This window comes from Camponotus vicinus, unplaced genomic scaffold, assembly GCF_025532165.1.
Source record: "Camponotus vicinus isolate PSW18456_S1 unplaced genomic scaffold, iyCamVici1.0 SCAF_2, whole genome shotgun sequence".
Taxonomy (NCBI): domain Eukaryota; kingdom Metazoa; phylum Arthropoda; class Insecta; order Hymenoptera; family Formicidae; genus Camponotus; species Camponotus vicinus.
In genome coordinates, this window is record NW_028141956.1 from 19,911,458 (window position 1) to 19,928,165 (window position 16,708).

Here is a 16,708-nt window from a genome sequence, read left to right on the forward strand (position 1 = left end):
GCACATTTAAATTAAAAAATAACATTATAAATTTTGATGATGACAAATATTTAAATTTAGATTTAATAAAGAGAAATATAATTAAATGAATAATGAATATTTTACAAGATATTTTACGGTTTATGTAAAATTAAGAAATTATTTCAAGCCTCATAACTCAAAAAGTACTTAACGAAAAGATACTTAATTATAGTGTTTTGGAAAGCTATCGAGATAAGCTACAAGAATACGCAATGATAAATAGTAGGTTCCATTTAAGAAATTGAAGGTGACCTTCATGTGACCTTCACATAACTCTTCAAGGTCAAACCAATGATACCATCTTATGGCCCCCTCGAAACCAAACAACTTTTGTCTGAAACATTTTTCTCTAAAGTGCTTTGTTTCCGAAATAATTGCGTGCGTTAATTAAAATGGCTCACCCTGTATATATATATATATATATATATATATATATATATATATATATATATATATATATATAGAGAGAGAGAGAGAGAGAGAGAGGGAGGGAGGGAGAGGGAGAGAGAGAGAGAGAGAGAGAGAGAGAGAGAGAGAGAGAGAGAGAGAGAGAAGGAAGGAAACTTAAGAAAAGTATGTTTGTGTAGGTGTGTGTATATATGTATATATGTAGAGAAATATAGACAAAATTAAAATAAATAAAATTAAATTAAAAAACAATTTTTTTAATTAAAATAAATAATAAAATGATTTGGGAAATTTTAAAGTCATCTTCTTTATTTTAAGTATAAAATGTCAATAATTTTTTTATATTTTAAACAAAATTGAATAATTGTTATTTCCTCATAAAACGTATAAAAATGTAATAATAACGTATAAAATAACATATAAATAATAATAATAAATATTAATAATAAAGCAATAATCAGGCTAAGTAACAAATTTTAAAAAGTACATTATTTTATTAAAAATATATTAATATAACATAAAATAGTAATAATATAATAGAACATGAAATTAAAGGAAAGAATTTTTCGAAAACTTAATGAAACTTGCAATTAATAAATATGTAATTAAATTTTTTGTTGAAACTTGCAAATGATAAATACGTAATTAATAAAATTTTCAATTAGTAATAGTTGTTTAATTATAAAATTTATATTGAATTTCTTTTATTCTGCATCTGAAAAAAATATTGTTTGTTAATATATAGAAAATGTTTTTTAACTAAAGAAAAGAGAACATAAAAGTTTAAAGCAATATAGTAAATGGAGACTAAATAAAGAAAAAAAAATCATAAAAATAAACATGGAAAATTATAAAAATATATAAAAAATTATCAACAATTTTAAAATTATTAAAACTTTTTACTTTGGAATATATACGATTATAAATAATTGTACATATATAAATTTTTTGAAGAAATATTTTTGCAAGAAAAAGTAAGCATTATAAACACAATTAAAAATATTGAAATTATTTATTTTTGCAACAAAAATGTAAGTAAGATAACTATTTAAATAATTTAACAATTTTAACGTAAATATTTTAGGGAGTATTATAGAATTCTGAAATTTTTATTCGGAATGATTTATTATGGTTATTTTTATTCTTTCAAGAGAAAAATTACGTTAGTTTTTAAAAATTATTTCTATATATAATTTTTAAATTTTATGTTTTTGTAGAACAAACTCGTTTTTTCATATACTCTTATTTGGCGTGGTGGTACTATTTACCTGATTATCTTCTGCTTTTCTTTTCAGAGGTATTTCAATAGCTTTTATCAATTCTTTTAAGGGCATTTTTCCAACTTTCTGATGTATATCTTTAATATTATTAACAACTAAATATGGGGGAACAGCTATAAAATTAATATATTAATTAGTAAATTGAATAATTCAATATGAAACATAAAGATAAGGAAAAAAAGAGAGTTACAATATATAAAAATCATCAAAGAAATAATTAAAAATTGATTTCAAATAATTATAATATCAAAGGAAGTAAATTATTTCGTACTGGACTTTTTAGAAGAAATTTTTGCATGAGAATAATTTAAAAGATAATAATTTAAAAAATTTAATTTAATTTAAGGAATAAATATATTCGAAATAAAGCATAAATATTTATAGGCAAAATATTAAACGTGAACAAAATGTATAAATGATTGTTGTATAAAATGATATTCTATATTTAGAAGAAAAAAAAATAATGAAAAAGATCAAATAAATTTAAATTAATTAAATTTTAATTTATTATTTATTTAAATTAATTATATTTTAATTTATTATTTATTCAAATTAGTTAAATTTTAATTTATTACTTATTTAAATTTAAAAAGTAAATTATTTCATACTTAATACTTAAATTTTAAAAAAATCTATTTTGTCGAAGTGTTTGCATTAAAAATTATTCAATGATATTTAATCTAATTAATTTATTTTTAATTTAATTGGTTTTATAAACATAAAATTAAATAATTAAAATTAATAACTGTATAAAGCTCCAATAATAATAATCAAAAAATTAAATAGGTAAAGAGAACCAACGGAATAATTAATTTGTTTTCTTTGTTATATTAAATTAATATTAAAAAGAGGAAAATGTCTCATATAAAAAAAGAATTTTTTAAAATTTAACAAAATTATAAAAAAAAATTTTAAATTATAAAATTTAAAAAAATTAAATTTAGAAAAAAATGTATATAAAAAAAATTAATTCTAAAAAATAAAACATTCATAGATAATATATTTTATATAATTATTATAAATATTTTTACCTGAACTTTGCATAGTTCCGATTATTTCAATTTTGTCACCTTTATTTAAATTTAAATTTAAATATTCATCATCATCAAAATTTAGAATACTAACTTCTAATTTAAATTTGCCATCGGTAATTGAACCACAACCTATGATTTTATTTAATCTATTGTTCATAACCGATGCAAAATTTGTTTTTATATATGCTTCTAGAACTGAGATATATATAATGTTAAAAATATGTTAAATAATTTTAAAGATTAAAAAGTAAATTTTTACTTTAAGTTACAGTACGAAAAATTTTTATTTCAACATATATTGTAGAAGATACATTCCTAAGTAAAATATTATTTGAATTTTACGGCGGTCTCACTTCGTTTAAGAGATATACGAATTAAAATAAAAAAATTACTTGTATCATCTTTTCGTTAGATTCTATTTATGCTTTTATATTTTTTGTTTACATTTGTTCGTCACGGTTTCATGTTATACTTTACTTGAGTATTTATATTTTTTTAAAGAATTTACCTTAACCACCAATCCTTTCATCTCATACCACGCCTGAATCAGCACGAAACGAGGTCTATTATTGTATAATTGCACATGAGTTTGTAACTTTTTATGCGAAACGAGGTCTACCATACACAATTCCAGAGTCAGTGTGAAACGAGATCTATGGTTCCTTGTTTCGCATGGAAAGTTACAAACACATATGGAATATACAATAATAAATAGACCTTGTTTGCGCTGACTCAGGTGTGATGTAGGGTGGACCTCGCTTCTCATTGAAAGTTGCAAACCCATATGGAACTATTCGGAAAGATGACCTCGGTAATGTTTTAAACAAAAAATATTAACATGTTTAGGATATAATGAAAATATGATATAAGTATGTAATTTCGAAATCGTATATCTCAGGAACGAAGAGAGATCGCTGCAAAATTCAAATAGTATATTACTTAGGAATGTATCATCTACAATATATGTCAAAATAAAATTTTTATGCTGTGTCACCTAAAATAAATATTTACCGTTTAAAATAATAAGCACACATAAAACTTACTAATACATTCGGAAGTATTTATAGCTTCACTTAATAAAATTTTTGCGGATTAAATGATACAAATTTTGGATTAGATTTTCCCAAATTATTAATCAATGTGTTTTTTCTAATTAACAATTCATAAGGTACATTACCATTGTTGTATATACTCATTTTGGGCATTCTCGCTTGTACTCCATCTAAATGAACAACCTATTCAAGATTATATTAATGTTAAACTATATTCATTTAATTAAAAAAAAAAGAAAAAGGAAAAATTATAATAAAAAAATAAAAAAATTACAAAATTATAAAAATATAAAAAATAAAAAAATTACAAAATTGCAAAAAAATTACATAATTTGATCTAATAAAATGCTCAATCCGATCTATATCTTCGTTCCACGCGACAACCTGTATCCTTCTTCCGGCTCCATTGTTTGGATAGAATTTAAAAAATTTATATTGTGGACTTCTACCAACAATACGAGACGCCTCGATGCCATCAACATAACCGATTATTTCACTATATAAGAATTATAAAATTATAAAATTACATACTTTCTTTTTGTACACAAAAAAAGTAATGCATTTGAAAAAATAAATCATAGAAAAACATAAAAAATAACCATAATAAAAAGTGAATCTACATTAACTATGTTATTTAGGTAGTGACATGAACACTATAACTAAAAAATTAATTAAAGAATTAGAAAGGACGCTATTATTGAAAATAAAACACAATATTATTATTATTTGAAAGAATTATTGTTATTATTATTATTATTATTATTATTATTATTTTAAATTATTATTAAAAAAAATTTATTTATGGTTTATTTAGAATATAGAATTTTAAAACTGAAATAAATAAATTAAAAGAGAGAGAGAGAGAGAGAGAAAGTGTGTGTGTGTGTGTATGTGTGTGTGTGTGAAATATATATAATGTAATATGTATAATATTTGTATATATAATCTATATAATAGTTTGTATATTTTATAATTGTAGTAATTGTTGTAATAACTATAAAGAATACGTACACTGTCGAATCAAAAATTTGAATTTTATCCAATATTTCATTTGGTGTTAAACAGTCTATTAATTCATCAATTTCATTCTCTCTTCTTTCGGGTATAGCTTCGTTTAAAACATCTTGAAAATCTGCTTCAAATTCCATTTTAAATTTGATTGATGTATATTTAATATTTTATGACTATATGTCTGTGAAATGTTTGTAATAAAATATTATTGATGTAAATATTTATTTATTAGGTTGTCATATAATTTATATCCTTTCTTCGATTGTTTTATTCAGAGAGTACTTCGTGTAATATAATAGATAAAAATCAATAGGTCGATTTTACCTATTACGATATTGACTATCTTAAACATTTTTCTAAGTATAGTGATATCAAAAATTTATAATCAAGCATATCATTTGGGAATATTGGTATATTGGATATTTGTAGATAATAGTAAATTTTAAACATATTTTAAATTTAAAAATTATTGAATATATTTTTAACATTGTATATATTTTATAATTCTACAAGCATAAATGAAATTTTACATCCATTATGAAGAATAATCGAAAGAATAAGATAATGATCAATTACTGATGGCACATTTAAATTAAAAAATAACATTATAAATTTTGATGATGACAAATATTTAAATTTAGATTTAATAAAGAGAAATATAATTAAATTAATAGGAACTATGCAAAGTTCAAAGAAAAAAGAATTATAGTAATTTTTTAATTATAGTAATTCATTAATATTACTTTGTTGGAAAACGGCTTCAAATTAAATTATGCTGTTTAAAATTTTTAGGATATATATCCATTTAATGTATCTAATGAAATGTGACTATAAATGGATTTATTTATTACTTCTCAATAGAATTTATATCCTTTTGTCAACAATTTGATTATATTTTATTTAGGAGTATTTAGGCGATATAATTGATGACAAAATTGATGATATGACCTCCAGATACTGCCTAGATAAATGCAGTTTATTCAATATCGAGGAGAGTTATTTACTTCGATTCGTGGTTGCCTCGAATGGCTGCCATCGCGGTATTTTGAGAATTTGTGTGTAAGAGGGTAAATAAATAAGATATATTATTTCATTTTATTAAAATTTAATTTAGAGTTTATTTATTTTGTTCATGTAAGAGCTCAATGGCGCGCGCGTAGCGCGCGCCTGTGTTGTTCTAGTTGTCTGTAAAAAGCACATCATATAAATAATATAATAATATTATATGTTAAAATATAAAATGACTGACATTGTTTATGTACGTAATGCATTTAAAACTTACTGAATTTCCAAAGCTAATTGATCCATTCTTCCATATATGGCTCTGTAAATATATTATTATATTTCTGTAGATGATTATAGCGTACATATATTCCAATTATAAAAATTTCTGTTCAATGTACACTCACTGAATTTCTGGTCTCACATGAAAATTGTAAAATTCTTCTAAAGCTTGTATTGATGACGAAGAGCTTGGCAGATGACTTGACGATGAAGTTGGCCAGATGTTTAAAGCCTGTAACTGAGTGTTATGTGGTGTATTTAATCAGCTACCAATGTGTTGTGTATGAGTAGCGGCAGCATGTGGTTTGTGTGTGAATGTTTGCGTTGTATCATGAAAATTTTGTCGTGCGTAGGATGATGACTGTGACCTTTCATACATAAAAGATGCTTGTGTTGTGTGAGTGACTGTTGATGGTTGTGTGTAGGATGATGACTGTGTGTTTTCATGCATAAAAGGTGTTTGTGTTGTGTGAGTGACTATTGATGGTTGGGCGTAGGATGACTGTATGCTTTCATGCATAAAAGGTACTTGTGTTGTGGGAGTGACTGTAAATGATTGTGAGTTAGTGAGTGAATGATTAGCATGCATATTAGTATCAGGCGAATGACTCTCTAATACTCCCCGTAACTCAGCGACATCCTTTTCTAATTGAGTGCCCTGTAGCTCCGTCATCTTTCTTCCTGAATCTTCCGCCTCGTCCGAAGATGTCGTTTGAAATCGTCGCGGTTTGATGATATTCCGTTTGGGACGATTCTCCATATCCTTTCTGTAAATATATATATATATATATATATATATATATATATATATGGGATTAATAATAGGTACTTTCCATTTAGTGACACAAGTCGATACAAATCTAAGGTCTGTTTTTTTTAGCTGCAGAGTTCAGAGTTTATCTTTTCCTTTCCAATGTGGAGTAAAAAAATAAACTTTAAACTGGTGCAGCTAAAAAGAACAGACCTTAAATTTGTGTTATTGAATGGAAAGCACCCAATAAAGTGAAATAAAAAAGTATACATATACAGGGTGACCCATTTTAACTTAGGCAGCCAAATAACTCGAAAAATAAGCAAGATAGAGAAAAATGTTTTAGACAAAAGTTGTATGGTTTCGAGGGGGCCATAAGATGGTATCATTGGTTTGATCTTGAAGAGTCATTTGAAGGTCACGTGAAGGTCACTTCAATTTTTTTAAATGGAACATCCTATATATTTTTGTACATTCTTGTAGCTCATCTCGAGAGCTTTCCAAAACACTATAATTAAGTACATTTTCGTTAAGTACTTTTTGAGTTATGAGGCTTGAAATAATTTCTTAATTTTACATAAACCGTAAAATATCTTGTAAAATATTCATTTTTCGATTACCTTACCTTAATAGTTTTATGTACAAAATAATGAGAGGAATCAATTGGTGTAAAGAAAACACATAGTTGTTTCGAAGAAAAAATATGTAATTTGCAATTAACAATTCCATATTTTTTCTTAAAAACAACTATGTGTTTTCTTTACACCAATTGATTCCTCTCATTATTTTGTACATAAAAGTATTAAGGTAAGATAATCGAAAAATGAATATTTTACAAGATATTTTACGGTTTATGTAAAATTAAGAAATTATTTCAAGCCTCATAACTCAAAAAGTACTTAACGAAAATGTACTTAATTATAGTGTTTTGGAAAGCTCTCGAGATGAGCTACAAGAATGTACAAAAATATATAGGGTATTCCATTTAAAAAAATTGAAGTGACCTTCACGTGACCTTCAAATGACTCTTCAAGGTCAAACCAATGATACCATCTTATGGCCCCCTCGAAACCATACAACTTTTGTCTAAAACATTTTTCTCTATCTTGCTTATTTTTCGAGTTATTTGGCTGCCTAAGTTAAAATGGGTCACCCTGTATATATTCAAATATTATTCTTAAAGAGGGAAATCAGAAGTCACCAGTAGTTGGAGAATATATAGAACATTCAAGAAAATCAATACATGCAAAACAGTTCCTAGAAAAAATTAAAAAATTAGATATTATTTTATGCAAGAAAATCAGAAAATAGCAAATTAAACGACAGAAAAAGCAAATGAATAATCATATAACTTACATAATTACATTTGTATATGTTTTAAGTATGATTCCTGTTTTGATTCCTCAAGCGCAGAAATGTAGAGAGCATCTAAAATATTTGAAGAATTCAGTAATTATTATATCCATTATAATTAAACTGAGTGAAAATTATATGACACAATTATACTAACCTGTATTCCAGTCATCCTGGAGACTTTGTTTTTCTTCCTGTAAATTATATCTAACGGAACAGCTGTAAATGTGTTTTTATTTTTTTACAGATTATCTGTATGTATAATTGCACTAACTATATACTCGCTGCTAACTTCTGACTCATTTTCATCACTACTACTGTTATCTATTGATGAACCACTCCAATAAGGCATTTTATAACATTTAAAGCGTACCTCATTTACTTGAATACAAAAAATTTCACTACTTATTGCGGAACATTTAAATATTTGAAGTGCTGAGGATAAAATGCCAATATCATAAAATGAATCTATCTTTTGAAATTTTTTTACAACCAGATAATATGTGGTTTTGTCCATGAAGATATTAACAACCCAGTCGACACAATTTGTTACTGCTATATAACTTGGGAGTAATACTTTATATAACAAATGTTTTGTGATATTTATATCACAGTTACTTCTATTTATCGCTTCCTATTATGTAATATAAATGTACGAATGCAACATATTATTTACATAACAAGCATGTGGTGCTTCAATATATAACCAATATTGCAGTATGATATTGCAGCAACGTAAAATCAATATCATTAATCAGTTATATGATAATATTATTTTTATATAGAATTTAAACGTTGAAACTACATAGATGTTATATTATGGCTGCGTTCCGAAATTCACTGCCAGTATTGTAAATCTATAGTTTACGTTACGTATATTGTAGATTTTCATTACTGCAGTATTTTCAAGTAAATATGTAACATATACAGGGTGAGCCATTTTAATTAACGCACGCAATTATTTCGGAAACAAAGCATTTTAGAGAAAAATGTTTCAGACAAAAGTTTTATGGTTTCGAGGGGGCCATAAGATGGTATCATTGGTTTGACCTTGAAGAGTTATTTGAAGGTCACATGAAGGTCACCTTCAATTTCTTAAATGGAACCTACTATTTGTCATTGCATATTCTTGTAGCTTATCTCGAGAGCTTTCCAAAACACTATAATTAAGTACTTTTTTGTTAAGTACTTTTTGAGTTATGAGGCTTGAAATAATTTCTTAATTTTACATAAACCGTAAAATATCTTGTAAAATATTCATTTTTCGATTATCTTACCTTAATACTTTTATGTACAAAATAATGAGAGGAATCAATTGGTGTAAAGAAAACACATAGTTGTTTTTAAGAAAAAATATGGAATTGTTAATTGCAAATTACATATTTTTTCTTCAAAACAACTATGTGTTTTAATATGTTAATATGTACTTACAAGGCAGAGATGACCGAACGATCGAAGCATCTCGAAACCATCGCGGTATTTGACGACGTCTTCGGATGAGGCCCCTCCGAAACAAAGAAGGATCGCAACAACCAACAATGCTGCAAATGTCCAGGAAGATATCCAGGACATAAGGAGGACTCTCGAAGAAGAACCTACTTATTTTTATAAAAATAATAATTATTATTATAATATTACAGAAGACTCGCACACATACATTCCATCACAAACAAACATTTTATCAGACGTAGCCGCTCCATCAAATACAAATTTTCAATCACTCGGTCAACAAGATACATTCGTTCAATCACACGCAGACAATGAAGCACATACATTAACTCGATCATACATCAACATTCAACCTTTAACCTCATTTCATAACACTAACATATCACAAACACCACAAACACAAAATTATAACACATTGCGCCAAACGGCAACCTATGCTGATAATGTTTTTGCAGAATTTCAGGATCATCATGGAAATTCTGGTGCACGCAGAGACGTCCCTTCGCAAAATTTGAATGTTGGCAGTGGAGAATCAAGGGCACATAGATATGATTCAACGCAACCAGAAAAGTCGGACATTCGGTAAATTTATACATATTTATTTATTACATGTTTATGTGAAGAGTTTTGTGTTATTATATTATTATAAAGTTTAATGTTATTAAAAAATAGAGAAATATTAAAAATATAGATTAAAATATACAATATTAAAAATATATCTATAGTAAAAAATATATTTAAAAACATTAGTAAAATGTATATATTCTTACAAAAGCGTTAATATTTAAATGTTATTTTATGTTTACAGGAAAATACACGAACGCTTAGATCGCATGGAAATACAAATGAAGCAAGTATCACATCAATTAATACATTTAATGACATTTTCATTGTACTGATTTGTCGTTATATTTTATTTGCAGATCAATAAATACTAATCTGGAAAAAATTTTGAAATGTGTCCAAGATCGTCATCGTGCACCATGAAAACCGGCCATTTTCCCTATAGCGTCACTTCAGGACATGGATGCTTTCGAAAGAATCGACGAAGATGGATATTCCAACGCCGTAAGTGAAAAGAAAAATTGTACTTTTTTTTATTTCTAGTTCTTCGTATTCCAATATATAATTTTATTAATCTTTGTTGTAGGTGAATTATTTCCGTTACATCGGCGGTTTTAATTTGAGAGAAGCTGTCAACATCTGCCTAAAGGAAAGTTTGAAGGATATCATCGCGTCATCTTTTACATGGTGGGGCCGTGAAGGACACCGGTCATTGCACAATACTCATCTTGTTGCGGCGATTTATGGTACAAAATCGAATATATTTGTTTATGCATTGTTGATATAACTTTGTGTGTCCTTAATGATAATGCAATTTGCGTCTATTTTTCAGATGGTGTATGCCAAAATAAACATTTTGAAAAATCTACGCGTTCTGAATTCCAAGTGCAAATGCGAGAGGCCTTGAGGATGTCCAAGGAGAGACACAGGAGCAGATCACGCAAGACCATTCCGCACGGCGGCGGCACAAGGGTTCAACGATCTTTGGAACGACGAGCAGTCGAACGAAAGTACGGATCGAGAAACTATTGACGATTAGATAACGTGTATGTAAAAATTTTGATTTTATTTCTTATTTAAATATTTTTGTAATTTTTCGTAACATGACAAATTTTTTTATACATCTTTAGATAATGGAAACTATACTTGCGAGGACGAGGAGGAGGACAAGGACGAAGAGGAGAGGAAGAGGAGAAGGAAGAGGAGAAGGACTACTACGCGATCAGTGGATTCAACGACATATGTCGTTGAATGGATCGTATCTCTCTCGAGAAAAGCAAACGGCACTTTTCAGCGCCTTTTTTAATCATCCGACTTGGATAACCTCGATTATCGCAATAAAGAGCACTTTTCAGCGTTAAATTTTAAGAACCTGCCATACACACAAATACACACACATGTACACGCACTCACACACAAAAAATATGAAATATTAGAACGCTATAAAAAGCGTTGCAATTATAACACGCACGCACGTACGCGCGTAAAAAGTATATGTAAAATAATGTCTAAATAGTTAGAAATATAATTATAAAAATATCATTCAGTTTTCATTTTTATTTAAATAAATGTAAAAAGCGGACTTTAAATCCATTTAAATGCATTATTTTATATGAATGGTAAAAAATTGCAGATTCTGCTCGGTTTTTGCTGCCAATCTGCCGTCAGATTGCGCGCGTGCAGATCCTGTTCGGTTTTTGCTGACAATCTGACCTCAAGCAGAGCTGCCAAGTCCGAGACGCAAGCAACGGGCAACACGTAGTGGAGGGGGTAACGGGCATGTACGCGTAAGCGTACGTGTGAGCTCGGCGCTTCGGCTAGCTTCGGATAGTAGAAGAGGACAGAATACAGTTTTCTGTCTCCTTCTTACCAAGCAGACAACGAAAGCGACGGGCGACGCGCGACGCTGCTCGCTCTTTGATATCTCGATATACGCTTGATCATATGTATATGTATATATATATATATATATATATATATATGTATGTATATGTATATATATATGTACATATAAATATATATATATATATATATATATATATATATATATATACATATACATATGTATATATAAATGTATATATGAAACGTAAAAATATATTATAAAGCTATAATATTTAATATAAATATTTGACTTTTTTTCTACATATACATATATACGTATATATTTAAAATAATAAAATAATAAAAATGAGTGGCGATTTTCCACACCACCCACGAGGTATCACTAATGGCGCGTTAGGTTTCTTTTACGTGGACCTTCGCCTGGAGCCCTATTGTACCACATTGTATTGTATTATATTATATTATTTCGTCATTTACAAGTATGTCTGTAGTAGTGAGTCTAGGCCGGTTCTAACCCAGGGGCTCCGAGGGGGGGTGAGGGGCGAGGGGGAACCGGCGGGGGATGACGTCACGCGGGGGGGGGTGACGTCACGCGGGGGATGATGACGTCACGTGCGGGGGATGATGACGTCACGTGCGGGGGATGATGACGTCACACGGGGATGATGACGTCACGTGCGGGGGATGATGACGTCACGCGGGGATGATGACGTCACGTGCGGGGGATGATGACGTTACGTGCGGGGAGTGACGTCACGCGCGGGTAGGGGGGAGGTCCGCGGCGCGACCGGTGGACGAGGGGGTCCGCGCGGGGAAGGGGAGGGATCCGCGGCGCGACCGATGGACGAGGGGGTCCGCGCGGGAAGGGGGGATCCGCGGCGGGCCCGCGATGTGTCCACGTGTGAGAAGGACGGTGCACTGGTTTGAAAAGGATAGCGTAAAGTGTGTGAAGAGGACAGTGCGACAAGGATGGCATCAAGTGTGACAAGGACGACATCAACATACGACAAGGATGACGTCAACGTGGAACAAGGACGACGCATTGTAAGATGCTGCATAGGTGGGAGAAGGACGACGCAAAGGTAAGTGAGTGATAGCGATGAGCATATGAATGAGAGAGAACGATAATATCGCGAAGAGAACGCATACGAAAGAGAACGATAATAGTTAAGATAACGCGTGCGAGCGAGAACGAAGATATCGCGAGACTTACAACTAACGCGAGACTTATTGTTAGAACGATAGCGCGTACGAAAGAGAGAGAGAGAGAACGATAAATTCTTACAACTAGCGCAAGAGAGACGCAAAGGATGGGAGCGCAAGGAGAGGCGCGTAAATAAATACATTTCTTTTTTTTTTAAATTAAAATATAAAATTTATTTAAATGTGTGCGTGTATTATACAATTTTGTGTGTGTGTGTGTGTGTGTGTGTGTGTGTGTATGTGTGCGCTTAATATATAATAATATATGATATAAAATTAAAAAAAATAATAATAATAATATAATAATAATAATATAAAAAATAAAATTTAAAAAAATATATAAGGGGGAGGGGGAGTGCGCCGGGCTAAGGAGGAGGCCGCTCCTAGAATGCTAAGGGGTCGATGTGCCGGGCTGAGTGGAGCCGCTCCTGGAACAGAAAAAGACATTTGAATAGTTTTTAATAATTTATTTTAGAACTTTTGATATATTATAAATTGAAAGTTACTTACAATACTTTCCATGGCATTTTCCATTCACCGTTATACAATACACACAATTTATATTTTGATGCAGGTTTGGATTCACATATCTGTTTATCCTCTCGTCGACCATTCATATCATCGCGTAAACTCTAAAATCAAACATATTAATTTTATGTTTTAAATTTATTACACATCGACAAAAATATTTTACCTTCAACGTTTCCAATTTCCGCCGTAGTATATTCTCATGATCATCTTCTTTCAATTTTTCAAAATCTTCTATTAATTCGAGATTTTCACGCAGTTTGTTTCCAATACAATTTACTTTAGAATGATTAGGTTCTATATTGAAACATTTACATCCATGATATTTTGCAAAATCTCGCGCACATATTTCTCGAGCTAGAAGAAATGTCCTCAACGAATTTGTGCGAGGTTTTTCCAAGCCGAGCTCTTGATGTCTTATAAACTGAACGATTGAAGTTTCTAGATTCTTCTTTGAAAGTTGTTCCCGCTCGTATTGAAGTAATTCTTCATCATCACTAGTCCGAAAACGGAAATCAGGTTTCCCATCGGATGATCCCTCCTCCATTTCTCTCTCCTTTCTCTCTCTCTCCATCTCATCCATTTCTCTCTCTCTTTCCATCCAATAATCATCATCATCCGTATCGTCATCGATGATAATAACATCGTCTTCAGCCATTGCACTAACGTAACACAAGACTAACGAAACACAGAACAACGAAAGAAATAATATTCTAATGTCGCAGACTCCTCTTCATTATATATCTTTTAATATCTTTTGTCTCATTCCAACTAGAGCATCACGTCTCATCTACCTCAGCATTTCTCTACATCTTTAGCGGAGCGTGTTGAGAAAAGTATAACTATTCTTATTCGTATGGAAGGAAAGAATTAAAATCATAGATGGAATAAAAATAATTATTTATTGCACGCATCGTAAAGAATATCATTTACAGCACATGTTAATAATTCGCAATCGATTATTGATTCACTGTTAAAGACGTCACTATCACGTATCGTTTTTACAGCATCGCATACAGTAGTAATATTGTTACGTCGTAAAACAGTTTCAAATTGTTTAAATTTTTCATTTACGAGATATGTATTCTCACATAACCAATTGTGCATATGATCGATACAATTTTCAAAATTAAATAAATATAATAATGTCAGTGGTTTCATGTACAAAGAATTGTCACATAATGTGAGTTTTACAATTTTCGATTGATACATTTCAATCGATAAATCTCCAATCCTTAATGGGAGAGCAGTCGATTGTAGAAATTGTTCAATGTCTGCTTGCTTCTGCATCAACAAATTCCATGTTGAAAAAGGCAACACTATTTGATTACCTCGATTATCACCGAGAATCAGTTCCACGTACGACACAGCTCCAACGCTTATTCCAATGTCCAAATACTTGTACGACGTTGGGGTTAGAGCATATCTTCTTCCAAGTATGCGAGTCGCACGACGAGGCTGAATGCTATAAAAATATAAATAATTAGATCAATATTTAAAAAAATTAATAAATAAAATTTTTAAACGATCGAAACTTACGTGTCACATTTTTGCTTCTTACACGGTGGAGTTTCACCGTTTCGAATCGGAACGTAAAAATTCATATCGATTTCTTCAGCGAACCTTTCACACGCGCGATTGATGCAATACTGATCGTATTAGAATTAATATCAATTCAAATAGTATCGCAAATTGCGATGTAGAGGGGATTATTGCTGACACGACATTTTAATTTCATCTAAAATTTTGTCGCGCCGATGTACGGCTGCGATGACATCATCATCCCCAGAACAAAGATTTAGCTGAATTCGCTAAAATCGAGCGCCGATGTACGGCTGCTCCTGATGCAATCACGTCAGATTTTTCAAATGTACTTGACAAAACGTGAAATTTTCAAGGTTAAGATGCACATCGGAACAAAGATTAACCGTCAAGGTTAAAACGCACATCACCCCTAGACAAAGATTTAGCTGAATGTGCTAAAATCAAGCGCCGATGTACGGCTGCTCCTGATGCAATCACGTCAGATTTTTTCAAATGTATGTGACAAAACGCGAAATTATCAAGGTCAAATTGCAGACGCTACTCCGGGGAACTTTTTAAGATGAAATCATTCTAGAATGTTCGATGTCAGCTGAATGCGCTAAAATGGAGCGCCGATGTACGGCTGCTCCCGGTGCAACCACATCAGATTTTTCAAATGTACGTGACAAAACGTGAAATTTTCAAGGTTAAGATGCGCATCGGAACAAAGATTAACCGTCAAGGTTAAAACGCACATCACCCCTAGACAAAGATTTAGCTGAATGTGCTAAAATCAAGCGCCGATTTACGACTGCTCCCGATGCAACCACGTTAGATTTTTCAAATGTATGTGACAAAACGCGAAATTATCAAGGTTAAATTGCAGACGCTACTCCGGGGAATTTTTTAAGATGAAATCATTCTAGAATGTTCGATGATATGCATGAGACAGTATATAAATCATGATAAAGAGGCATATCGAAGACAAGAACAGCATTGTCCCGATGCGTCTTTCGCAGCAGAAGCGGGACAAGCATATCAACTTGCTGTACATTGAAGACGACAACAGCGTCGGACATTTTGCATGGATTAAGAATTTATCCCGACTCGTGAGCTCACAATTGAGCAAAAAGGAGCACAAGAAATATATCTGCGACCGGTAAGTTTAATTTATATTATTTGAATAATTATAGGTTATACACTTTGTTATATAAATCTTTAAAAAATTTTTCTTTTACAGATGCCTGCATTATTTTAATTCGGACGCCAAGTTGCAGTCGCATACGGTCGACTGCGGAAAGATGAACGATTGCGCTGTTCGATTGCCGAGCGATAAGGACAAGTGCCTCGAGTTCAATAACTTTAATCGAAAGGAGCGGCTTCCATTTGTGGTCTACGCTG

General features: G+C 30.5%; 2 protein-coding genes, 1 long non-coding RNA gene and 1 pseudogene across 3 annotated transcripts; 1 reads left to right on the forward strand and 3 right to left on the reverse strand.

Annotated features, from left to right (window-relative positions):
• Window positions 1-3,929: 3,929 nt before the first annotated feature.
• LOC145966351 (uncharacterized) lies at window positions 3,930-4,919 on the reverse strand. The gene is made up of 3 exons (XR_014437030.1): window positions 4,807-4,919; window positions 4,123-4,291; window positions 3,930-3,978 (listed from the first exon to the last, which is right to left on the reverse strand). It is a non-coding gene; the product is annotated as an uncharacterized LOC145966351 (long non-coding RNA).
• Window positions 4,920-6,084: 1,165 nt separating this feature from the next.
• On the reverse strand, window positions 6,085-7,025 carry LOC145967137 (uncharacterized; annotated as a pseudogene).
• A 3,547-nt stretch (window positions 7,026-10,572) lies between these two features.
• LOC145967384 (uncharacterized) lies at window positions 10,573-11,623 on the forward strand. The gene is made up of 4 exons (XM_083092231.1): window positions 10,573-10,711; window positions 10,794-10,953; window positions 11,040-11,253; window positions 11,338-11,623. Exons 1-3 carry the CDS (start codon window positions 10,667-10,669, stop codon window positions 11,237-11,239), a joined length of 405 nt encoding a protein of 134 aa, XP_082948357.1. The 5' UTR covers window positions 10,573-10,666; the 3' UTR covers window positions 11,240-11,253; window positions 11,338-11,623.
• A 1,977-nt stretch (window positions 11,624-13,600) lies between these two features.
• Window positions 13,601-14,818, reverse strand: LOC145966535 (uncharacterized). Its single transcript, XM_083090651.1, has 3 exons — window positions 13,950-14,818; window positions 13,766-13,887; window positions 13,601-13,683 (listed from the first exon to the last, which is right to left on the reverse strand). Exons 1-3 carry the CDS (start codon window positions 14,439-14,441, stop codon window positions 13,647-13,649), a joined length of 651 nt encoding a protein of 216 aa, XP_082946777.1. The 5' UTR covers window positions 14,442-14,818; the 3' UTR covers window positions 13,601-13,646.
• Between the last annotated feature and the right edge of the window lie 1,890 nt (window positions 14,819-16,708).